At 40.2% G+C, this 27,235-nt stretch overlaps 1 protein-coding gene across 2 annotated transcripts; it reads left to right on the top strand.

Moving 5' to 3' along the window:
- Nucleotides 1-328: 328 nt before the first annotated feature.
- mmut (methylmalonyl CoA mutase) lies at nt 329-26,542 on the top strand. 2 transcript variants are annotated; one of them, XM_061929424.1, is made up of 14 exons: nt 409-478; nt 933-969; nt 1,088-1,509; nt 2,562-2,929; nt 3,002-3,159; nt 6,991-7,162; nt 7,276-7,524; nt 7,789-7,900; nt 16,717-16,832; nt 17,011-17,126; nt 23,612-23,743; nt 23,814-23,961; nt 24,061-24,228; nt 26,198-26,542. In XM_061929424.1, exons 3-14 carry the CDS (start codon nt 1,119-1,121, stop codon nt 26,324-26,326), a joined length of 2,259 nt encoding a protein of 752 aa, XP_061785408.1. In that variant the 5' UTR covers nt 409-478; nt 933-969; nt 1,088-1,118; the 3' UTR covers nt 26,327-26,542. The 2 variants fall into 2 exon arrangements, with proteins under 2 accessions (XP_061785407.1, XP_061785408.1); XM_061929423.1 differs by lacking the exon at nt 933-969 and having other exon boundaries at nt 329-478.
- The last annotated feature ends 693 nt before the right edge of the window (nt 26,543-27,235 follow it).

The following is a 27,235-nucleotide window of genomic DNA, read 5'->3' on the forward strand; positions in this document are numbered from 1 at the left end:
TAACAGTACTTCAAGTGTGTTTTTTCTTCAGTTGACCCAGCATGATGGTGTACAGAAACCATCGTTAATAGTAATTATCTGTTGTTGACCAACTCTTGAATAAAAACGGCAAGTTAACTATACTGTACCAGTGAATTTGCATCTTTTTAAGTTGTTTTTTTACATTATTTAAATATTACACATAAAACAAACACCAAAAATATATTCTTAGGAGTTTTGCACGAACAACATGAATAGTAGATCACTACTAGAATTCAACGATTTTGCTAAGGAAAATAAATAAATAAGGGAGCTCTCGATGACCGAACTACATACCGTTCCAATATGGCGGCCGATTATTCACTTCCGGTTGGTCGGTCAAAGTTCATTTATTAGACATAGCGAGCTGCCGATTGGCTGGCAGCTATTGTTATGAAAGTGCATTGGATGGACGCACACACGCCTTCCGTCAACCTTAAATATCACTAGAGGAGACAAGGTCAGAAAACGTTTACCGAATATGTGTTATTTATGCTATGAGACGGCTAAATAGTCCATTTTATGGACGCCTATCCATATTCTTCAAGACAGAAGTTAGCCAGCCGTCGTTAGCTAACACAGGCTAAGTAGCTTCACACCTAGCTAAAGTCGTTTGTTCCAACAGTAAACTTGTCAATTGACTCTATTGAAAAGTGTTCACATTCACATCAATATGAATTTCAGCATTTATCTTCACTTATGTTCTCTGTGACAAATCGTAAAGTTTGTCAAACTTAACTTAATGCTGAGTGTATAGCTGACATTATTGTTTATCAACTGCGTTAGTCTCTAATTGAGTGAAATATATAATTGATTGATGTTTTAAAAGACCACTGTTGATTGTATTTTGTTACAATACAATTACTATTACATACACATATGTAATAGTAATAATATGTAATATATATTGATAGGCTCCAGCGCCCCCCGCGACCCCAAAGGGAATACGCGGTAGGAAATGGATGGATGGATGGATATATTGTATAATTGACATAATACAATATTTACATTGACAAAAAGCACTGCATCAAATCACCAACTTCATCATCCCCTTCTTTATCTCCATTAGGTCATCCATGCGTGTGTGACAAACAGGAAGCATGCTGAATGCACACAGAGCATGGAGGACGCCGGCTGCCCGGCACCTGGTCCGAGCATACCTCTCCTCCTCGTCCTCCCACATCCACACCTCCTCGCCGTCGTTCAATGACCAGCTGGAGCTGCACCCAGAGTGGGCCAGCCTGGCCAAGAAGCAGCTGAAGGGGAAGAACCCAGAAGATCTGATATGGCGCACGCCTGAGGGCATTAACATTAAGCCAGTGTACACCAGAGCCGACTCAGCCCGTAATGCAGAAGAACTGCCAGGGATGTTTCCCTACACTAGGGGGCCCTATCCCACTATGTACACCAACAGACCCTGGACTATAAGGCAGTATGCTGGGTTTAGCACAGTGGAGGAGAGCAACAAGTTTTACAAGGACAACATTAAAGGTACCAATGCCATAATTGGATCAAAAAGTCAGTGTTTACAAAACTTCACCAAAACAAAGTAATCATAATTTTGATTAAATGATAAATAAATAAATAAATTATACTTGATTTTAAACCAGCTTCTGGGTTTTCTGCTCAGTGGCCTTGTGGTTAGAGTGTCCACCCTGAGATCGGTAGGTCGTGAGTTCAAACCCTGGCCGAGTCATACCAAAGACTATAAAAATGGGACCCATTACCTCCCTGCTTGGCACTCAGCATCAAGGGTTGGAATTGGAGGTTAAATCCCCAAAAGCATTCCCGAGCGCGGCCACTGCTTCTGCTCACTGCTCCCCTCACCTCCCAGGGGGTGGGTCAAATGCAGAGAGTAATTTCACCACCTCTCGTGTGTGTGGTACTTTAACTTTATGTATGGATGACATCACTAAGACCTCTGTATCTCAAATGTTCACCCCCCTCTTGTTGGTAAAATATTACAAACCAGTTTAGTAAAACCTTTTAAATTGGTCCCAAATGTTCTGTAACCATGTTTTTTTTGTTCAATGTTAAGGTCAAGTGCTACTTTGCCACCCCAAAGAATCCAAATAATAGTTAGTCCTGGCACACATGCTATAATATGCTTATAAACAACCCAGTTATATAATAACAATTATTTTCAGTTTTTAACCTTTTAATGTGAATAAATATTTACAAAGCATATTAATAAATATAGATTAAAATCATAAATAAATGTAACAAGAAATAATAAACATAATAATTGATATAAATAAATATAACTATATAAATGATGGTAATAATTTCCGCCTCTCGGCTGCAATGGTACACTCCAGTAAGTAAGGGAGTAAATGCACGGGTTAATTTAACTAATAAGCTTAATTTATTTAATTGTTATCCAACTAATTAATGTAAGTGATAATGAATGGGCTAAAACATTGCACAATGCAGGCTGTGTCCAGCAAATGAGGATCATAAATGACCCTTGCATTGGATTTGATGTACCTATTTTAGTGTCTACTTACCGTATGTTTCTGTCAATGTTCTTTCTTCTGTCACAGCCGGTCAACAGGGCCTCTCTGTAGCCTTTGACCTCCCCACGCACCGGGGCTATGACTCTGACAACCCCAGGGTCCACGGCGATGTAGGCATGGCGGGCGTGGCCATTGACACCGTGGAGGACATGAAGATGCTCTTCGACGGCATCCCGCTAGAGAAGATGTCTGTGTCCATGACCATGAACGGTGCCGTTGTCCCCGTGTTGGCGATGTTTATCGTGACTGGCGAGGAGCAGGGCGTCTCCAAGGCCAAGCTGACCGGGACCATCCAGAACGATATCTTGAAAGAGTTCATGGTGCGGAACACTTATATTTTCCCGCCGGAGCCTTCCATGCATGCCATTGCGGACATTTTTGCGTACACCTCACAGGTATATAATGCTAAATGTCATTTACGATCTTCTGTGTAATGTTTTATTTAACATGACTGACTGTGTTGGCAGCACATGCCCAAGTTCAACTCCATTTCCATCAGTGGCTACCACCTGCAGGAGGCTGGAGCCGATGCCATCTTGGAGGTGGCCTACACCATCGCCAATGGGCTGGAGTATTGTCGGACCGGACTGAAAGCTGGCTTGACCATTGATGAGTTTGCACCTAGGTATGCCTTACATCATTTAAATAATCATTGTTCGTTATCCGTGTTATTATTTAGTATGCATGTAAGTGTTTTTTGCTCGTCATCAGAGAGAAAAATTGCCATCTCGCTTAAACACGTTAGATATGAACTGTTGGATTAGAAAAATCAAAGGCGAGGATAAATAAGCATCCAATCAGATTGCATTTCAGTATTAATTTTGTTAGCAATTTGTAATCTATTTTTAGTTATAGTAAAATTTTAGTCATCTAAATTAATTTAGTTTTAGTGTATTTTTAGTCAACAAAATTACATCACATTTTAGTCAGCTAAAAAGTACAGTAAATTTAGTCGACAAAAATATAAAGTATAAAAGATAAGGCCTCTTTAAAGTTTTTTTGAAAGCTCCTTTATTTAGACTACCTGTAAAGCATTTGTTTAACACAAAAGTAGCATGATCCTATGGTCAGGAATGGTGTAATTAGTAATGTTTTGCTCCACAGGCCAATGCCAATAGATATCTTTCAGGCACTATTTTTTATGCTACAGTATGTCTCTGGCAAAGCAGGTGTGTATGTGTGTTGTGAAACGGAGTTGTGATGCATGCTTTCATCATAATTTGTTTATGAGTGGGAGAACCGGAAACCGCAAATACACATACAGTATGTGGCAAATTTCATCCATCCATCCATTTTCTACCGCTTGTCCTTTTCGGGGACATGAGGGGGCTGGGACCTTTCATTTGTTTATGAATGTCTGCTTCAAATAAATAAATAAATAACTAGGAATCAAAGTTGTTATGCCTTTAGATCTACCAACAAATAAAGGATTCCTTGAGGCAGAGAATATTACTTGATACATTTTTGTAAAGAAGTAAAGCGGTAGAATTAGCTTGCACTTCAGTTGTGTTGACGTCAAGATCGATGACTCGCCTGCTGATGGCATCCTAGCATCAAAAATTAAATGTGTCCTTTTCACTTTCTCCCAGATGTACACATATTACAATGTGGAACATTTCAAATCCATCTTGGTTTTGGTGGTGAGAAATCCAACTTATCCAGCTGACAAGTTAAAGCATCTGATTGGCTCTCCTTTTAAACTAATTCCTTGCTTTCTCTCATACAAACGCTATTAAAGAGCTGTGATTAGAATGGATATATTCCAAACTTGTCCCACCCATCTGCAAGACAAAATTAAACATGATTGACTTTCGTTTCTGTCAACATTTTTGTCTTCTTTTTATTCGTTAAGTAAAATGTCAGTTAATTTTGTTATCGCCTTAGTCAACGTGCATTTTGTTGTGATTCGTTATCGTCTTATTTCAAAATAGGTTGTTGACGATAACAAAGACGAAAATTATTAGTCAACAAAATTAACACTGCTGCATCGATGTGTACCCCGCCTTCCACCCGATTGTAGCTGAGATAGGCTCCAGCGCCCCCCGCGACCCCAAAGGGAATAAGCGGTAGAAAATGGATGGATGGATGGATGGATGCATCGATGTGATCCCTATGCTGCCTGCAGCTGCTTGGGGTGAGGAAGCACAATGGATAATTTAGGGCCCTGTACTCCAATGTGCTTGAGTGAAAAATGGTACGCAATTGAGCAGATTCTGGCTGCACTGCTTTCTCCCCCTTGATTTAAGTCTGTCTCTGCGCGTCTTCATCCAAAATGCGCACTTTTCTGGAGCAACCAATAAATATAGGCGTTTCCCGTCAAATCTGGCCCTCCGTTGATGCACTTGTCGACTTAAGTAATTTCTCTCTCATTCGCCAATGTACAGTAACTATAATTATTTGATACTTGTTTTTACTGACAAATGTGCTGTTTTAGATTTGTTCAAATAAGGACACTTATTACATACGTATATATTTATAGCATCTGTGTTATTGTGTGCTGAGCTGCTGTGTAGTTTATAGTAGTTTATAGCGTACCATGTTTACCTTTTGTAAATGACTTGACCTAAATACAAGAAAAGACCAAATGTGTGTGCCTATTGAAGGACATTTAGATGTTAAATGGCTGTCCAGCTTTGCACATAATAAACACGCTGCGTATACATTTTTCTCATCAGATTGGGACACTCTTAATAATTATTTTAACATGAATTTAATATAAATGATCGGTAACACTAAGGCTCTAATGCAGGGGTGGGCAACCTTTTTGGCTCAGGGGCCACATTGGCTTTTGTAATTTGACAGACAGGCCGGGCGAATACATGGTTCATTTCAAAGCATATCATATCTGTTGAAACTAAGAGTAGACTTTCCAAACATGGGCTATACATCTATTTTTAACAATATATCAGAACCTCAAAGAAACACAAAAATGGTATTACAGGGTTATTAACACATTCTCTTTTAGTGGGAGCCCTTTGTTGATCACCCTTTTTTGCCGGTGCGTCCAAGTCCAGTATCAGTTTGTCGTTGCAATTCTCAAAACAGATCTTTGCCCAATTCTGTTTTATTATTTGGCGGGCCGGATTAAAAAGACCAATAGTTTGCCCATCCCTGCTCTAATGTGTGAATGTTGTCTGTCTATCTGTTTTGGCCTCACCTTTTGCCCGAATGCAGCTGAGATAGGCTCCAGAACCCCCTGCAACCTCGACAGGGACAAGCGGTAGAAAATGGATCGATGGATGGATATAACATACTATAAAAAAATAGAAGGAAACGTGCCCCCAAAATTCCATAATTTTAATTATGGAATTTTGGGGGCACGTTTCCTTTGATATGAGTTGGCGACTTGTCCAGGGTGTACCCCGCCTTCCGCCCGAATGCAGCTGAGATAGGCTCTAGCACCCCCCGCAACCCCGAAAGGGATAAGCGGTAAAAAATGGATGGACGGATGGATTAGCTCAATTATTTTCTTGACTTGCAATCACTGACTTTTCCTGTATTGGAGTAACTCCTCTTCAAAATGAAGCTGGTTTACAATTTGGCATTTAGGAAAACAAGCTCACATAGTCGTTGAGATGTTAATGATTGGTTGATGACCCACATCTACAACACCTGCGAGTCCGTAAAAGTCCAAGTCTTTGTCTTCAATTCAAGTCAGTGAAGCTCCTGGGCTGAGCGAGTGAATCGTTCGTTTTGGGGAGTCTGTTATGCAGCTTAGGCTGCATAACAGACTCTTAGAAAGAAGAGTTGATTAGAGGAAAGAACCTGATCAGGGCTAATATTCTTTGTACAAATGAGTTACTCTTCTTTCATAGAGTAACAGTTGCAAAATTAGTGACTTTATTAAGTTAGTGGGACAAGTACCTGGGAGTCCTAATTTAAAGTAAATAAAACCTTAAGTTTTAAACAACTTATTTATGTCTTGCACATGTCTATCCAGTATTATTATTTCAATTCTGATTTTTGTCCCAAGTTAATTGAGAAAGTCAACATAAAAAAAAACAAACAGTCCACTTAGTTCTTTTAACAGATTTTTTTATAAATACTAATCAGACACTTTTTGACCCAAATATTGATTCAGGTTTTTCAGTCAGTAGCTTTTTCTTGGGTCTGGTTGACCTTGTGCCACCATTCAATGACTACAATAAAACCACTTTGACACAACGATTAAATCCTCGGTGCGCTTCCCTGGAATGGTCTGAGGATGGAGTTGTCACTCAATTGTGCCCGGGGAGCGCTTTTTATCTCTTTTCATCAATTCGTCTTCCTTACAGAAGACATTTTTTGTAATAGCGTCTGTCATCTGTGTGTGTGTGTGTGTGTGTGTGTGTGTGTGTGTGTGTGTGTGTGTGTGTGTGTGTGTGTGTGTGTGTGCGCGCGCGCGCGCGTGTCTGTGTGCGTGCGTGTGTCTGTGTGCGTGCGTGTGTGGGGGTTTGGGGGACGTTCGGTTGGGCAGGTTGTCGTTTTTCTGGGGCATCGGCATGAATTTCTACATGGAGATTGCCAAGCTGCGGGCGGGCCGGAGGTTGTGGTCCACGCTGATCAAGGATAAGTTCCAGCCCAAAAACTCCAAGTCTCTTCTTCTCCGCACTCACTGCCAGACGTCTGGTTGGTCTCTCACAGAGCAGGCAGGTCATACTAGATGTCGTGTTCAATCCAATACAAGATTTATATGCAAGATTCATGCTCTTCAGATCATACAAGCGTGCCTAATGAAGCGCCACGGTGTCCCCATTCTTAGGACCCATACAACAATGTGATCCGCACCGTGATCGAGGCCATGGCGGCTGTGTTTGGTGGCACCCAGTCGCTCCACACCAACTCGTTCGACGAGGCGCTGGGCCTGCCCACGGTCAAGAGCGCCCGCATCGCCCGTAACACGCAGATCATCATACAGGAGGAGTCAGGCATCCCCAAAGTGGCAGATCCTTGGGGAGGGTCATACATGATGGAGTCACTGACCGACGATCTCTACAACACGGCCTTGAAGGTCGGCCAGCGCATGTTTATATTAATCATAATAAGTGTAGTAGTCAGTGGTATCGCAGAACATAATATAGACGTACCAGTGATGGGAGGATTGTGATAAAAACCATAAAACAGGAAACACTGCTCAGTACAGTATGACTGATATAAAACAGTTACGTACATACATAATTTGACTGTACACTATGCACTTATTCTACCCTGTAGTACCTATAAAAGGCCACTAAGTGACAGTATGTATGTATGTATGTATCCTCCCACCCTGCAGTTCATCCAGGAGATTGAGGAAATGGGCGGCATGGCCAGAGCAGTGGCCGAGGGCATCCCGAAACTGCGCATCGAGGAATGTGCGGCACGTCGACAAGCTCGCATCGACTCAGGTAGGACAAATATCGCATATGTGCCGAGAAATGGGTTGTGCGAGTAGAAAAAATAAAAAGGACCACAGTTCCGAGTACAGATTTCAACCGCATTCGCATCAAAAAAACTTAAGTAAGACTTTCGCACATCTGTATACAAATGAACAAATGATGTCCTGACGTGTAAGTCTCACTGATTACCCTGTATGCGCTGAGTGAGAGCTGTGCCTCTCCTCCTTTATGCACAGAGTGGCTCACACACTTAAAGTCTTCAAACATGGAGGAAACACCATCTGCATTGGAGAAACTGGTCAGTAAAAGACAAACAAACTTTTTTTTTTACCACCTTAAAACTTGACACAAACTCCAGTATGAGGAGTGTATGAAGCTGCATGTTAAAACCCGCAAAGCTTAGCCTAGCTTCTTTTTCAAGTTGTTTTCCAAATTAAAGGAAAAGTGATGCGCTGTTACTAAAGCGCTGTGCTGCCATCACATTGCTAAAGATACGTTCCCAGTAGTAAAACACTGATTGGAAACTTAAACTCGAGCTTCCCAGTCACAACTATTTTGTACAAGAAGCACTGACACAACAAATGCAAACAATCTGAAAGAGTGTTTAGCTGCAGTGCCGATATTGTCGCCTGCCATCGAGCATCCCTGAAGCGGTTGACATGTTGGTTAAAGTCTCTATGCGAACAAGGACATGTCTTATAAAGATGTTTACCTAAAAAAATACTAATGTTAAAATTTAATTATTTTCAAGTTTTTGTTTTGTTTTTACACAGCTAGCTCGACGGTGTATTTACTTTAGTTGTGATAACAAGCATGATGTGCTGCTTTTATCATGATCAATATTATAGTGACTCCCTCGATGGACAGTTGCCCGTTTGGTTCATTTGGCCGGTGAAGTTTTTTCCAGTTGATTTTAGGTAAGCACGCCATTTATGTTGGCATAGCTTGCCTCCAAGTTCAACATTTAAACCGGCAAGTCACGCCGACCTCACTCTCTTGGCTTTTGTCTGATCCAACGTTTCACCCTCTCTTTGTGCTTGCTTCTATAACAAGTATTTCATCCACCGTATATTAGGTTAAAAAAGATAAGGTTGTGAATCCTCATTTGTCCAAAAGTGGTCGCCTTTGTTATCTATTACAAAATCTGCCATGATTAGAACACACCCGCGTTTGTTTCCAGAAGTAGGAACACACATTTGTTGCCGGAAGTTGGAAGTGCGCTGCTATGGAAACGGTAATAAATGTACTGAGGAAGGAAGTTCAGGTATTGCTTAAAATGGCCAAAATACGGTAAACATTGTACATATTGCATATTGTTATGAACGTGTCTGTTACTACTTTATATATATACAGTACGTGCAGTGTGTATATAACATGTTGATGGAGGGAGTTGTTTTAGAGGGCTTTGAAGCTGCAATGGTGACTCCCATTAGCCGCATATTTCAAGCGTTTTTTATCATCTTTAGAATTCTAAAAAAAGACATGTTCTTGACGCTCATGATGAATGATAAATGATAAATGATAAATTGTAGGCAGAATTCCAAAAACAATTGCAGTTCCCCTTTAAACTTTTACTTCTCCACTACTTCTGTGTGCGATTTTGGTTTCTCCACATCTGAAGTGTTTATACTTTATTTTACTTCACTCCTTGTTGAGTCACTTTATGTTATTTTGCTTATATATTTGTTGCTCTGCTTTGGGGTCCTACTCTGACAAATCTACAGGCCAACATGGACCCCGCTAAAAAAGAACAACTCCACTCTGCGCTCACTGGCTTTGGACAGACTCTTGATAATCATGACCAGCTGCTGCGCGATTTGACAGCTTCATGTAGACAAGAGTGCAGACAGTAATCCTTGTATAATAAAATACAGGGATCACTGTGAGCCGTAGGTCTCATTTACAGTACAGTAATCACAGCAATGTAGGAAATAAAAAGCACTGAATTGCAGGTTTCATTTACATTACACTAATCACAGTGTGGATGCAGAAATTTAAGAGCAATGTAGGAAATAAAAGGGTGATGCAGTGTGGGTGCATCAAGTGCAAGGTGATAGTGTAGTGGTTAAAAGTGTAGTTAGCTGGCATCCCTGATATCAAAGTTAAATGCTTGAGTAAAGAGAGGTTTTAAGCTGTCTTTTGAATATATCTATCGAGTTGGCTTCCCTGATATTTTTGGGCAGTGTGTTCCATAGTTTTGGGGCGTAGTTGACAAAGACTGCATCACCGATCCTCTTTTGACTTATTTCTGGGAGCCTCTAATAACCCAGCACCTGATAACCTCAGCGTTCTTTTTGGTACATAATTTGTTAGGGTGTTGGCGATGGCGTTGTAAGAACTCTCCTGCTGTGCGCATGTCACTATCTTTGTTTACTAACAAAATAATGAAGGTTTTTGATCCCTAAAAGGCAGAGAAGCAGGCAGCCACCTGTTGGATTTTAAACTAGGCAAGCTCTCTGTAGCTGCATGCCCCATTGACTTTTGTATTCTCGCTGCAGAGAGCAAATTTGGTGACGCTGCTTTATGCAGCATTTTTGAGGGATTAAATTTTCTAATTAACAACAAACTTGCTACCCATGACGAAACTGCCACCCTTGACACACTGATTGAATTAGCACTTTGTCTAGATGACAGAATTTGTGAGTGCAATAGCAGGGCTCGAATTTAACCGCGGCAACTGCCGCGACCGCCCTCGTCATTTGCCGTAATGCCCTAAAAAATTGACCAACATCGGCGGCAAGAACATGCCGTGACCGCCCTTGACTTTTTACTTGTTAATGGACGAGGGATGTAACCGTAAACGGTATAATGATAATTTGCGATAAAATTCCAGATGGTTAGTAACACTGTCTAATTTTTTAATTACTGAAAAAAAACCAAATCATTTATTAATTAATTTTAGGCAACACAAAGTCAGGCGCAAGCGCACTAGCGTCATTTGGCTTGATAATCATGGCGGCCCAACGACACAGACTTTGCTCCGGAGATTTCCCCTTGGAGTTAACGAAGCCAAGCGCTTGGTTCAGCGTCAGTTTCCCTCGCTTCTCGCTGTGTGTTTAGGAGCGCACTGCTGTGTTTAGATGGAGACAGGTGTGGACAATATTGGAGGCATCCATCCATCCATCCATTTTGTACTGATTGTTCCGTTCGAGGTCGCTGGGGTGCTGGAGCCTATCTCAGCTGCACTGGAGCTGCAGCTGCATATTGGAGACAGATACACTAAATGTATACAGCGAAGGAGAAAACTATTTGATGTTGCTTTTATTTTCTCAATATGGCGTCCATAAGCTGCTGGGACTGAGAATTAATGACGTGAGGAAACATGCAGCAGGTGATGTGTTGTAAACGTTGTCACAACTTGTTTTTAAAGTCCTTAGTTTGTTTACTGGGATGTTCACTCATCCTTTATTTAACTGCGTTGGAGAAGAACAAAGCTTGTTTATTTGACTTTATCTTCATTAGCCAAACTGCTTTGTGTTTTATTTTGATATCAAAAAGTAAACACCAGACTTTTTTTTTTACATTACTTGTGTTCTTTTCATGTCACAAAGGTATTACTTCAAAAACTATTCATGTGACATAGCATGTTGTTAATGAGTTATTGTGTGTAGTTAATTCCTATACGACATATTTCTGCTCACACTCTTAATGGATCTGTCCCGATACAACATCTACATGTACATGACTTAAATAAATAATAAATAAAAAACTCCCTCTATCAAAATGTAAAAATAGAGATAAAGGCATCATGTAATGACAAAAAGCTGACAAGTTGATATTATTAAAGAATAAAAGAAAAGTAATATTTGTCTTTAGATGTATGGATAACGTTTATCTATAGTCTTTTTATTAGACATTACAAATTACATGATGGTATTAAATTCACACCCCAACACTGCGTTACCTAACAATCTGTAATCATGATTTCAATATTGATAACAATAATTTTAATTAATGATCAAAAGTTTACATACACTTGTGAAGGACATAATGTCATGGCTGTCTTGAGTTTCCAATAATTTCTACAACTCTTATTTTTTGTAATAAAGTGATTGGAGAACATACTTGTTTGTCACAAAAAACATTCATGAAGTTTGTTTATTTTATGACTTTATTATGGGTCTACTGAAAATGTGACCAAATCTGCTGTGTCAAAAGTATACATACAGCAATGTTAATATTTTCACTGCAATAAGACGCTTTTGGTAGCCATCCACAAGCTTCTGGCAAGCTTCTGGTAGAATTTTTGACCATTCCTCTTGACAAAATTGGTGCAGTTCAGCTAAATTTGTTGGTTTTCCTGACATGGACTTGTTTCTTCAGCATTGTCCACACTTTGGGAAGGCCATTCTAAAACCTTAATTTAAGCCTGATTTAGCCATTCCTTTACCACTTTTGACGTGTGTTTGGGGTCATAGTCCTGTTGGAACACCCAACTGCGCCCAAGACCCAACCTCTGGGCTGATGATTTTAGGTTGTCCTGAAGAATTTGAACATAATCCCCCTTTTTCATTGTCCCATTTACTCTCTGTAAAGCACCAGTACCATTGGCAGCAAAACAGGCCTAGAGCATAATACTACCACCACCATGCTTGACGGTAGGAACGGTGTTCCTGGGATTAAAGGCCTCACCTTTTCTCCTCCAAACATATTGCTGGGTATTGTGGCCAAACAGCTACATTTTAGTTTCATCTGACATCACATGGACAAAGATAAGACCTTCTGGAGAAAAGTTCTGTGCATGCTTTGGAGCCCCTGCCCCCCCAAAAAATAATGTTTGCCTTAGTGCCCTTCCAACTTGCCTTGGTTCCCTAAAATATGAGCCCTTCTTTAAGACAACACTTGCCTTGACCTTAAAAAGTTAAAATTTGAGGCCTGCAATAGAGAGGATGCTAAGAGGATAGCCAATATTTTCCCTCTTTGCCTCATGGATCAATATCGAGAGCGGCAAGAATCGACCCTATAATTGTTTCAGTCAAAACCACCACTCGTCTTCCTAATGACGGGGTGCCAATGCCACTCTGAGGACAAGTCACCGCTGCTGAGCGAGCTCGTCGACGAAGATTACGCCTCTGTCGCTACTGTGGAAGCCAGGACCATCACATCTCCAAATGCTTTATTCGTCTTCCCAGACATACGACGCTCACACCACCTGTCCTCAAACTTCTTCTCCTGCGGGGAACAACAAACAGCCTGCTTCTAATGTATTGTTTAAGTACACGCAAGCTTAGAGCCCTGGAAAAAGACTTTCAGGGACAAGATGATTGTATCTATTGACTTGGGGGAAGACAGTTGTTTCATGGACTCATTTGAATAGATAGTTGCTGAAACATGATACGTAAAAAATTCAGCATAGGTGGGTGATTCTGATTACCCCCAATTAGGCCTGGTCCGATAACAAATTTTGACTTACAAATGATTGCAGGTAAACTATATTACTGCCATTATTTTTTTGAGACCAAATTAACCACTGATAATAAAGAACAATGATAACACTAAATTGGCCCTTGTGTGTGAATGTTGTCATGTCTGTGTAATCATGTTTTGTCTTAGTCATGTTTTGTTTAGTTTCTGTCTTTTCACTCCCTTGTCTTGTTTGCATGATTACCCATTAGTTTCACCTGTTCCACGTTTGAACTCATTGTGCACTCTTGTTTGTCACCATAGCAACCATTAGTTTTCACCTGTCACGTCACGCACCTGTTTCACGTTTTGAGTCACGCACCTGTTTTCGTTAATCATGTCTGTGTTATTTAAGCTTTTCATTTTCTGTTGTTCGTCCTGACGACATCCCCGCATTTATGCCCCCTGTCACACTCTATGTACCTCTGCGCACTTCATGTCCATGCCAAGTAAGTTTTGTTTATTATTGCCACAGTTAGTTTTTTTTTTGTTGTTCATAGTTTTTTGCCCCCGTGCAAGTCTTTTGTTTTCGTTAGTCAAGTTTGTACATCCGCCTTGAGCGCGCCTTTTGTTCCTTTGAGTGTTATTATTAAAAATGTATTTACCTTCAAGTCATATCCAGTCCAATTCACTTGCACCTCGGGAGAACAAACCAAGCCATAGTCCAAGTCTTGACAAATGTGAGTGTGAATGTTGTCTGTCTATCTGTGTTGGCCCTGCGATGAGGTGGCGACTTGTTCAAGATGTATCCCGCCTTCAGCCCGTGTGCAGCTGGGATAGGCTCCAGCACCCACCGCGACCCCGTAAGGGACAAGCAGTAGAAAATGGATGGATGGATGAATGCAACATATGTTAATTATTTAATTTGATTTCCGGTTTGTGTGACATCACACGATTTCACATCTGTTTCAACTCGACATTGTTGATTATATATTGATAACTTTGTGCAAAGACCGCCCAGACTTTATGTTCACTGTGAATACTGTATCTTAGTTGTTTAGACAGTAATGTGTTAATACAAATTTAGATTGGGGTATGATGTTTCTTAATGGAAAAAGACGTTAATATCTCTTGTTCATTAAAATTATGTAATATGGATTATGTTATATCGAGAGGGACAATTGCGGTAGAAAATGGATGGATGGATTTGTTTGAAATCTTTTAAATTTAAACACGATTGGCTTGCGAGCATATCACCAAGGATGTGAAAGAATTTGACTCTTGTTTGATTACTGAATGTATTATTAGAACGCAGGAGAGCTTCTTGTCCTAGCAGCCGTACTAGTGATGAAAAGGTGGGTCATTCCTCCCCGGCCTCTGGTGCCAGTGTGCCTACATATATTAATAGACATCCTCACAAACAAGAATATGAATCATTACATGCATTGGTGAAAAAGTTAATTTTGTGTCCTTGCCTCAATCTTTTTTACATTGTTGAAATCAAATGTTGGCAAAGCCCCAACGATCTCCTCTGTGAGTCCCCAAAGTATCCACAGCATACAAACCCCATTTCCATATGAATTGGGAAATGTGTTAGATGTAAATATAAACGGAATACAATGATTTGCAAATCATTTTCAACCCATATTCAGTTGAATATGCTACAAAGACAACATAACTTTAGAATTTGATGCCAGCAACACGTGACAAAGAAGTTGGGAAAGGTGGCAATAAATACTGATAAAGTTGAGGAATGCTCATCAAACACTTATTTGGAACATCCCACAGGTGTGCAGGCTAATTGGGAATAGGTGGGTGCCATGATTGTGTATAAAAACAGCTTCCCAAAAAATGCTAAGTCTTTCACAAGAAATGATGGGGAGAGGTACACCCCTTTGTCCACAACTGCGTGAGCAAATAGTCAAAACAGTTTAAGAACAACGTTTCTCAAAGTGCAATTGCAAGAAATTTAGGGATTTCAACATCTACGGTCCATAATATCATCAAAAGGTTCAGAGAATCTGGAGTAAGCGTAAGCGGCATAGCCGGAAACCAACATTGAATGACCGTGACCTTCGATCCCTCAGAAGGCACTGTATCAAAAACCGACATCAATCTCTAAAGGATATCACCACATGGGCTCAGGAACACTTCAGAAAACCACTGTCACTAAATACAGTTCGTCGCTACATCTGTAAGTGCAAGTTAAAGCTCTACTGTGCAAAGCGAAAGCCATTTATCAACAACATTCAGAAACGCCGCCGGCTTCTCTGGGCCCGAGATCATCTAAGATGGACTCATGCAAAGTGGAAAAGTGTTCTGTGGTCTGACGAGTCCACATTTCAAATTGTTTTTGGAAATATTCGACATCGTGTCATCCGAACCAAAGGGGAAGCAAACCATCCAGACTGTTATCGACACAAAGTTCAAAAGCCAGCATCTGTGACGGTATGGGGGTGCATTAGTGCCCAAGGCATGGGTAACTTACACATCTGTGAAGGTACCATTAATGCTGAAAGGTACATACAGGTTTTGGAACAACATATGCTGCCATCTAAGCGCCGTCTTTTTCATTGACGCCCCTGCTTATTTCAGCAAGACAATGCCAAGCCACATTCAGCATGTGTTCCAACAGCGTGGTTTCGTAAAAAAAGAGTGCGGGTGCTTTCCTGGGCCGCCTGCAGTCCAGACCTGTCTCCCATCGAAAATGTGTGGCGCATTATGAAGCGTAAAATACGACAGTGGAGACCCCGGACTGTTGAACGACTGAAGCTCCACATAAAACAAGAATGGGAAAGAATTCCAACTTTCAAAGCTTCAGCAATTAGTTTCCTCAGTTCCCAAACGTTTATTGAGTGTTGTTAAAAGAAAAGGTGATGTAACACAGTAGTGAACATGCCCTTTCCCAACTACTTTGGCACGTGTTGCAGCCATGACATTCTAAGTTAATTATTATTTGCAAAAAAAAAAAAAAGTTTATGAGTTTGAACATCAAATATCTTGTCTTTGTAGTGCATTCAATTGAATATGGGTTGAAAAGGATTTGCAAATCATTGTATTCCGTTTATATTTACATCTAACACAATTTCCCAACTCATATGGAAACGGGGTTTGTACGTGAAGTATGAAGTTGGCATGAGGCATTGCACATTTCCACGTCAATGTTAGTCTTGATACATCTAATTTTTGCAGTAAAAATACATGTGTGCCAGGTTTTTCTGCGTAAGCAAGCTTAATATATGAGGCCCCTGGAGATTGTAGCTTCTTTTTTTGTGCTGTTGCAAAAACCACTGTGTTGAAATTCACATTTGCACATTTACATTTGAGCATAAATGCTTTGCATATGAGCCTGAGTCACCATTCACCCTGCAGGTTTTTTAGGTTAGGTGCTCGCTTCTCTCTCTTATTAAGTGTACAACAGTGTTTTTCGGTAAATATTTCAGAAGGCACTTCCTTTATTTATTTTTCCTCTCTGTCCCCAGGGGCAGAGGTCATTGTCGGGGTCAACAAGTACCGCCTGGAGAAGGAGGAGAGCGTGGAGGTGTTGGCCATCGACAACACGCTCGTACGGCAGAAACAGATCGAGAAGCTAAAGAAGGTTAGCGCCACTAAGCGAATGCTGCAGTACACACTTTATTAGGTGCACCTCCGCAAAGAAATCAACACCAACACACAGAAAATACGAGCTTTTCCAAACAATGATGAGGCATTCATTGAGCAAAGTGTTTACAATTGTGATTATAAAATGAGCTAAAATTAAAAATATGCTGTCGCAGGTGAGAGAAAGCCGCGATGCTGACGCTGCCAGCAAATGTCTCGCCGCCATTGAAGAATGCGCACGGAACAGAGAGGGCAACCTGTTGGCGTTAGCTGTGGAGGCAGCGCGCGCCAGGTATCTTTAAAATGCTGCACTTAATTATCTTTTTTACATGCACGTTATTGACTACCACTTTACTCTATAGCAGGGCCAGTTTTAGCCTGCTACACTAGAAGGGGAAGGTAGCTTTGGCAGGGTGGCAGTCTAAAGCAGGGCATAGAAGCTATTTCTATTTTTTTAAACATTTGTTTTTTGAAATTTTTGACACACAATTAACAGAAATACAATACAAATCAAACATCCTCCTGATGATTTAGGTCTCTGCAAATTTTGCTTATGTCATTTTATCCCAAATGAAGTCTAGAATCTGACTATCTAATTTACTTAGAAGGACTGAGCGAGAAAAAGTGGTATACACTGGAACAAAAAGGGAAATCGCGGAAGTATATTCATTTTAACAGAGCCACTGTAGATAAATTAAGTAAGGACCAGCGGTCAAAATCTCCCTAGATTCTGGATAACAGCGGAACAAAGTTGGCTTTATAAAGCTCTGCAAGTGTATGTGTGACCTGGACACCGTAGTATGTGAAACTTTGCAAGGCAATTTCAAAGAGAAAATTGTGCAGAGGATATTTCTTAGCAGAAGAATTTATAGAAATATTTCACTTTTCCTCAAGTTCAATTTGTAACCAGACACATGTCCAAAAGCTTGGAGAGTAATATTAAAAGGGCACAGAGTTGGTGCAACCAGGTGCCACTTCAGTTGCGCCATTTTGACATATACTGTAGCTACCAGACTAAAACGCAACAAAAAAACAAAAATGAGCAACAAATAACACATTTTGCACACATATTATTGCACAATGCATGTACAAACAACTAAACAAAAACAGTATCTCACTACCCACATACACTGTGGTTGCCCTTGCGGTGCTCTACACCATCGTCTGCTGGCGTGGGGGGTAGCACGGCCAGAGACGGGAACAGACCCAACAAAGCGACCAAGAGAGTCGACTCTGTCCTGGACGGCCCACCAGACCCCAGCCAATGTCCAGTCCGCACGGAAGAGTGAGAATCTATCCAGGGATACCAAAGTGTCCGATACCGGCTCACCTAGCCAAGACTGTGTGAAGCTCCGTGAAGCTTGTACCTCACACTGAGAATGTGCCGGGTTTGATTCCTAGGCTTGGGGTCTTACTCCGGCTTCCTTCCACCTCCAGAGACATGCACTTCGGGAGGCCGATTGGCTACACTAAATTGTCCCTTGTTTGTGACTGTAAGTGTGAATGTTTTCTATCTGTGTTGGCCTGCAATGAGGTGGCAACTTGTCCAGGGTGTACCCTGCCTCCCTGGATAGGCTCCAGCACCCCCGCAGCCACGAGAAGTACAAGCAGTAGGAAATGGATGGATGAATGTGGTATTCTGTCTGAAACGAAAAAGTAACAAACACCTGAATCAAATTGAGGTAGGAATCTTTGGGCTCCTCACGGTGTAGTTACAATTCAGGGGCTACGATTCGATTATAACTCGATTATTTATACATCTACAATTATTATATTGTATATTATTATTATATAGTAAATTGTTAATATATTGTATGTTATTATTCTAAATGTATTTCATTTAATTAGGTGAATGCCACAAGGCATTCACACATGTTTATTTTTGCTAGTGCGACTTGTCCAAGTTGTACCCCGCCTTCTGCCGTGATGCAGCTGGGATAGGCTCCAGCCCCCCGTAACTCCGAAAGGGACAAGCGGTAGGAAATGGATGGATGGATGGATGGATGGATGGATGTCTACAAAACTCCTCCTTTGGCTACTGGCAGTAATGCGCCGTTTTGTATTTAGTTTCAACCGCTATTGTCATGTCTGTATTATCATGTTTTGTTTTAAGTCATGTTTTGTTTAGTTTCTGTCTTTTCACTCCCTTGTCTTGTCACCATAGTTACCCATTAGTTTCACCTGTCATGTCACGCACCTGTTTTGAGTCACGCACCTGTTGTTAATCATGTCTGTGTTATTTAAGCTTTTGATTTTCTGTTGTTCGTCCTGGAGTCATAGCCTTTCTCACCCTGCTATCCTCGCATTTATGCCCCCTGTCACACTCTGTCCACGTCTGCGCACTTCATGTCCATGCCAAGTAAGTTTGTTTATTATTGCCACAGTTAGTGTTTTTTATTGTTCATAGTTTTTTGCCCCCGTGCAAGTCTTTTGTTTTCATTAGTCAAGTTTTGTACCTCCGCCCCTGTGCGCGCTTTTTGTTTGATCCTTTCTTTATAGTTATATTATTAAATATGTATTTACCTTCAAGCCATGTCCGATCCAAATCCTTTTGCATCTTGGGAAAACAAAAACTCCACAGTCCAAGTCCTGACAGCTATATTTATTTAGAAAACCCAAAACCAGTGAAGTTGGCACGTTGTGTAATTCGTAAATAAAAGCAGAATACAGTGATTTACAAATCCTTTTCAACTTATATTCAATTGAATAGACTCTAAAGACAAGATATTTAATGTTTGAACTGAGAAACTTAATCTTTTTTGCAAATAATCATTAACTCGGAATTTAATGGCAGCAACACATTGCAAAAAAGTTGGCACAGGGGCATTTTTACCACTGTGTTACATGGCCTTTCCTTTTAACAACACTCAGTAAACGTTTGGGAACTGAGGAGACCAATTTTTGAAGCTTTTCAGGTGGAATTATTTCCCATTCTTGCTTGATGTACAGCTTAAGTTGTTCAACAGTTCGGGGTCTCTGTTGTGGTATTTTAGGCTTCATATTGCGCCACACATTTTCAATGGGAGACAGGTCTGGACTATAGGCAGGCCAGTCTAGTACCCGCACTCTTTTACTATGAAGCCACGCTGTTGTAACACGTGGCTTGGCATTGTCTTGCTGAAATAAGCAGGGGCGTCCATGATAACGTTGCTTGGATGGCAACATATGTTGCTCCAAAACCTGTGTGTAACTTTCAGCATTAATGATGCCTTCACAGATGTGTAAGTTACCCATGTCTTGGGCACTAATACACCCCCATACCCTCACAGATGCTGGCTTTTGAACTTTGCACCTAGAACAATCCGGAGGTTCTTTTCCTCTTTGTTGCGGAGGACACGACATCCACAGTTTCCAAAAACAATTTGAAATGTGGACTCGTCAGACCACAGAACACTTTTCCACTTTGCATCAGTCCATCTTAGATGAGCTCGGGCCCAGTGAAGCCGGCGGCGTTTCTGGGTGTTCATGATAAATGGCTTTCGCTTTGCATAGTAGAGTTTTAACTTGCACTTACAGATGTAGCGACCAACTGTAGTTACTGACAGTGGTTTTCTGAAGTGTTCCTGAGCCTATGTGGTGATATCCTTTACACACTGATGTCGTTTTTTGCTGCAGTACCGCCTGAGGGATCGAAGGTCCGTAATATCATCGCTTACGTGCAGTGATTTCTCCAGATTCTCTGAACCATTTGATGATAATACGGACCATAGATAGTGAAATCCCTGAATTCCTTGCAATAGCTCGTTGAGAAATGTTGTTCTTAAACTGTTGGACAATTTGCTCATGCATTTGTTCACAAAGTGGTGACCCTCGCCCCATCCTTGTTTGTGAATGACTGAGCATTTTATGGAAACTGCTTTTATACCCAATCATGGCACCCACCAATTAGCTTATTCACTTGTGGGATGTTCTAAATAAGAATAAATGAGCATTCCTCAACTTTCTCAGTCTTTTTTGCCACTTGTGCCAGCTTTTTTGAAACATTGCAGGCATCAAATTCGAAATGAGCTAATATTTGCAAAAAATAAGGTTTTCCAGTTCGAACGTTAAGTATCTTGTCTTTGCAGTCTATTCAATTGAATATAAGTTGAAAAGGATTTGCAAATCATTGAATTCTGTTTTTATTTACGATTTACACAACGTGCCAACTTCACTGGTTTTGTATTTTGTATATAACCATTATAATTAAATTGATTACTGCTTGCAAAGCTGCGTTAATTTTTCTCGTTAGACTTCTTCCAGTTGTTGACTGTTTCACCAATCCAATGTACGGTAAGCACTAAGTGATGTTTGACTCCATTTTACCAATCTACTGGAACTTGGCAGTCACATGATCCGAATAAACTACACACTGTAAAAAGTGACACAACGTCAGACGAAGCAGCACAACTCGTCTTACTTACAAACTATGAAAAAGAACATTTAAATCATGCACCGTCATCTTTGTCAGTAGAAATGTTTACATTTCAGCCTACAAGAATTTCACTTCCAAATAGAGAAAACATGTTGCGCTAATTTGTTCATGTGTTTTTTTTTTTTTGTTTTAGCTAACTTTATGCAAACATTATCCCTCTTATAGCATCAAGTTACTGTAAAATGTGCATCTTTTGAAATATGTGCTGTAGTAGGGTTCCTCTGTCATCTCACACACAAGCACACACACAACCACTAACTACAGTTGTTGTACAAGTACTACAGCTACTAAATAAATCTAAAGTTACTCCCTAGTTACTCAGTACTTGAGTATTTTTTTCACTGACTTCTTACTTTTGCTGATTCACATTACACATTCACATAAATAATAGTACGCTTACTTGATTACAATTTTGGTCATTCACCCAGCAACTTCCTGTTTGCTAAATAGTGAGCCCACACTTTGTTTAATTAAGCCTTATCCTTTAATTTAATTATAAGAGTCAGCACATACTGTTGTCTTATAAGTCAATTTACAACTCTTGATTAAATATACAAACCCCGTTTCTATATGAGTTGGGAAATTGTGTTAGATGTAAATATAAACGGAATACAATGATTTGCAAATCATTTTCAACCCATATTCAGTTGAATATGCTACAAAGACAACATATTTGATGTTCAAACTGATAAACATTTTTTTTATGCAAATAATCATTAACTTTAGAATTTGATGCCAGCAACACGTGACAAAGAAGTTGGGAAAGGTGGCAATAAATACTGATAAAGTTGAGGAATGCTCATCAAACACTTATTTGGAACATCCCACAGGTCTACAGGCAAATTGGTTGAGAAAACCTTTCTCAACCAGCTATTGCAAGGAATTTAGGGATTTCACCATCTACAGTCTGTAATATCATCAAAGGGTTCAGAGAATCTGGAGAAATCACTGCACGTAAGCAGCTAAGCCTGTGACTTTCGATCCCTCAGACTGTACTGCATCAACAAGCGACATCAGTGTGTAAAGGATATCACCACATGGGCTCAGGAACACTTCAGGAACCCACTGTCAGTAACTACAGTTGGTCGCTACATCTGTAAGTGCAAGTTAAAACTCTCCTATGCAAGGCGAAAACCATTTATCAACAACACCCAGAAACGCTGTTGGCTTCGCTGGGCCTGAGCTCATCTAAGATGGACTGATACAAAGTGGAAAAGTGTTCTGTGGTCTGACGAGTCCACATTTCAAATTGTTTTTAGAAACTATGGACGTCGTGTCCTCCGGACCAAAGAGGAAAAGAACCATCCGGATTGTTATAGGCGCAAAGTTGAAAAGCCAGCACCTGTGATGGTATGGGGTTGTATTAGTGCCCAAGACATGGGTAACCTACACATCTGTGAAGGCGCCATTAATGCTGAAAGGTACATACAGGTTTTGGAGCAACATATGTTGCCATCCAAGCAATGTTACCATGGACGCCCCTGCTTATTTCAGCAAGACAATGCCAATCCACGTGTTACATCAACGTGGCTTCATAGTAAAAGAGTGCGGGTACTACACTGGCCTGCCTGTAGTCCAGACCTATCTCCCATTGAAAATGTGTGGCGCATTATGAAGCCTAAAATACCACAATGGAGACCCCCGGACTGTTGAACAACTTAAGCTGTATATCAAGCAAGAATGGGAAAGAATTCCACCTGAGAAGCTTAAAAAATGTGACTCCTCAGTTCCCAAACGTTTACTTAGTGTTGTTAAAAGGAAAGGCCATGTAACACAGTGGTAAACGTGTTGCAGCCATGAAATTCTAAGTTAATTATTATTTGCAAAAAAAAAATAAAGTTTATGAGTTTGAACATCAAAAATCTTGTCTTTGTAGTGCATTCAATTGAATATGGGTTGAAAAGGATTTGCAAATCATTGTATTCCGTTTATATTTACATCTAACACAATTTCCCAACTCATATGGAAACGGGGTTTGTATATGTCATTATCAACTGTAATGACAGGTACACTTTTTGTAGAGTGGTACTCATTATTTTTAACTGTAGCCTAGCAGGCTTTTCTTCTGTTAAAAACAATTTCTATGCAGTTTTAACACAAAAAGCTTCATCATTTATATTGTAGAAGTGGACTTCTCAAAATAATTGCATAGCAGTATCCATTTGCAGCTACAGCAGAGATGTTTCATACACAAAATGCTCTTTATTTTTCATGCATTTTTTTTCTCAATAAATCATAATTGTTGTGTATTATTGGAATTTAATGGCACATATAAGCATTTCTGACAGGATATATTGTGGTCATCTACAGTCTATAGACTAGATGGTATTTCTAGTGAAATAAGCGGAATGTGTGATCTTCAGATGTTCTGTTGGCGAGATCACGGACGCCATGAAGAGAGTGTTTGGCGAACACAAGGCGAGCACACGCATGGTGAGCGGCGCCTACCGCAGCGAGTTCGGTGAGCACGAAGAGATCGCTCTGGCCCACAACAGGTACCAGACCACATCCTAATCTTTGTGACCCGCCCAGGGTTTTTTACCGTCTTTTTTGTAACACATGTAGAGTGACAGAATTTAAGAGCCTTGAAGGCCGGAACCCTCGCCTCCTGGTGGCCAAGATGGGTCAGGACGGCCACGACAGAGGAGCAAAGGTCATCGCCACGGGATTTGCTGACCTCGGCTTCGATGTGGACATTGGGCCGCTCTTTCAGGTCTCCTTTAACCCCCCTTCTGTCGTATAGAGATCTTTGACTGTCATATTTTGAAGTAAACAGAAGAATAGTTTATAGGCTGTCTTTTTATCTTCTTAGACACCCCTAGAGGTTGCCCAGCAGGCGGTGGACGCAGACGTGCACTGCGTTGGTGTCAGTACGCTCGCTGCCGGGCACAAGACGCTGGTGCCAGAGCTCATCAAGGAGCTACGCAAACTGAACAGGCCTGACATCCTTGTCATCTGTGGAGGTGTCATCCCACCACAGGTAAATTCAAACATATTTGAAAATGTTATATTTGTGCTCTGTATCCCAGCGGGTACATCAAACACTATTCCGATATTGATATACATAATTATATTTCCAATACAAGAACTCTATCCAAAAATACTTTGATACCTTGTTTGCTGTATTTCGTTACGTGACAGGGTAAAAATATGATAGTTTTCTAAAGTGGTACAATTTGGAGTTTTTGGTAAAACATTGCTCAAAACAGCAAATTTTCAGCTTCAGCAGACATGTCCACAACTTTGTCTTTTTTATGTGATGCCACCACATAAGAGTACCATTGAAAAGTGTGATGATTACCATAGAAAGAAATTGATTAAATTACGGCATGGGAAAGGGTCTGGTTGTTAAGTACAAAACAAGCAATGCAATAAACTAAATATTGCAATGCTTATTTAGTATCACTTTGCAAACTTGTCCCTCTTCCCCCTTCCATTGTATGTCTTTCAATAGTAGAATGGGTTCCAAATTTTGTACTATTATAAGCACATGACCAAATTTTGTAGGTATTACTGTGTACCGAGTAATATAAAATCAAACGGTGCCATATTTTAATAACTTAGTTGCCGTTATGTCACGTCCAGTTGTAGACTCGGCACCGCCTCAAGCAAAGCACTTGGTGGGGAAACAGGTGTATTCATAGAGGACTGTCTCTTGGTAATGTTGGAATTTTCCAAGCCAACAAAATAAACATGCCTGATAGAAATCCCTCAAAAGTAAGGCTCCACTTTTAAAAATTTGCTAGCTCGATGCTAATTGACATCGGATATGTCATATACATGCTACCTATTAGCACTGGAGATTTTACAGGCCAATTGTATCACCTCCAAATTTGGTAATGGAAACTCCAACTAAGATACATTTTACAATCAAACAGCTGATGTGTAATAAGTAGAATACTTAATGTATAACGACTTTGTAGGATTACACTGGCACATTCAACTTCATGGCAAAGAATACTTCCTGATTACGACAACACACCGTAGTCTATTCACTACTGCCATTTAATGTTTTGGAATTTCAACTGCATGCAAAGTCTTCTGTATAGTACTTGCAAATGAGACTCAGAAATGTAGGAAAACAAGATATAACAACTGGACAGCACAGTTATTATTATCAGCTCACTGTTAAATAGGTTGACAAATAGATTCTATTACATATACAATTTACATGTATTAACACACGAAAACACAAAAATACCAAAAATTGTACCTGGGAATTGGTACTTTATTGATTGAAATACAAAATGGATGGATGGATGGATGGATTGATTTAAATTTAACCATCACTACCCAATGGTGAAATTCTCCACATGGGGCAGTGCCCCGTGAGATCCAGCAGATAGAGCCACATTTTCGAATGCTCATTGTGCGTCACCTGATGGACTGGAGTGTCACCTGACACTAATCAGTTGTCAAACCAGTTGGCCAAACAACTTAATGGGGAACTGCACTTTACTTGGAATTTTGCCTATCGTTCACAATCATTATGAAAAAAAAAATGTAATGCATTCTAAATAATGAATAAACATAAATAAAAGTCTGCTTACAGCAGAGCCAATGGAAGCTCCTCTATTCCACCCATATAATCCGAAATCTCCTCTATTCCACCCATATAATCCGATAAATAACCATTCACAAAGCGGCAACAATTCTCCATTTACATTTCGTGACTTGAATATTAACCAAATATTAGTGATATTCTTATTATAAACACTAACGCAGTATAACTATTTATAGCGGCGATGTGATCACTACTGTGCGTCCCTATGTCATAGAGTGGTCAGCTGTTTCCTTGCTTACTTGCTCCTTGGAAGTTTATTGTAGATCATAAATCATGCCTCTCACCTGGACATGAGACGTCTGAGTAGGTAATCTGACAAATTGGGACACTTCGAGAGCCATTTAGGACCTGGAACTAGCTTGCCTTGTTTGCCTTCTCAACACAGGACTACGATTTCCTGTACCAGAGCGGCGTGTGCGCTATCTTTGGGCCGGGCACCAGGATCCCGCAGGCGGCCGTGGAGGTCATCGACAACATCGAGAAGAGCCTGGAAAAGATCCGACAGGCGATGTGAAGAGAGTCGCATCCCAGGAACTGGATTTGTAAAAGGAGTTGAGTTGAAAAAGACACATGTAATCATGGTGAATGTGATCCAGCTTGAATTGATGATTGAAAAGCATCATGGAGTTTAAGATCATCATTCTCATAAATATTTTCTACTTGGTGTGAGGTCAACGAGAGGTCAGCACTTTGTGGTCTGAAATAAAAGTTTGGATTAGTGCACAACAAATTTGTGTTAGTGTGAGTCTGCTTTACGATCGGACCGGTAATGTTGTAATCTTCTTGCTAGAACAGTGTCACCAAAATACCATCTGAAGCAAGTCCTTGTATGACGTATCATCAAAGTCAAGCGGCACTAAGGATTATTTTTGTTATGTTCTATTTTTTCTCATGAAATCAAATGAAATAAATGTATTATAAGGTTTTTTAAAACAAGAACATGGATTATTCAATAGTTTCATAACAGTGTACTTTATATCTACTAAATCACAAAGTAAAAGTAACCGCAGATATAAAAAAAAGTTTGTAATTTTGCTAGGAGACAACTCATGTTTTAACTGCTAAAAAGCCAAAATTGTGAATAAAGGCCCATATGCTAAATTCTAAGATATTTTACACTTTTGTTTTTAAATCTGTTTTGTTACCACATTGTGTGTTTAATTTTGAACTACAACACTTGCACAGATACTAATGCTGTAAGTGTACTGGCTGGTCCACACTTTTGATAGACCGCTACAGGAGTAGTTGAAATAAAGTTAGAAAAAAAAGAGCTGTGATTGTGATTGTTATGACATTATTTACGGATGTGAGAGTTTGACCTTTAACTGGCACTGTTTCTGCTATTCAAATATACTTATTCAGGTATACTTGTCTCACTGTGATTTTGGCTTGGTACTTAATAGGGGGATGCAAATAATTTAGG

The sequence above is a fragment of the Nerophis lumbriciformis genome, linkage group LG34, assembly GCF_033978685.3.
Source record: "Nerophis lumbriciformis linkage group LG34, RoL_Nlum_v2.1, whole genome shotgun sequence".
Classification (NCBI taxonomy): Eukaryota; Metazoa; Chordata; class Actinopteri; order Syngnathiformes; family Syngnathidae; genus Nerophis; species Nerophis lumbriciformis.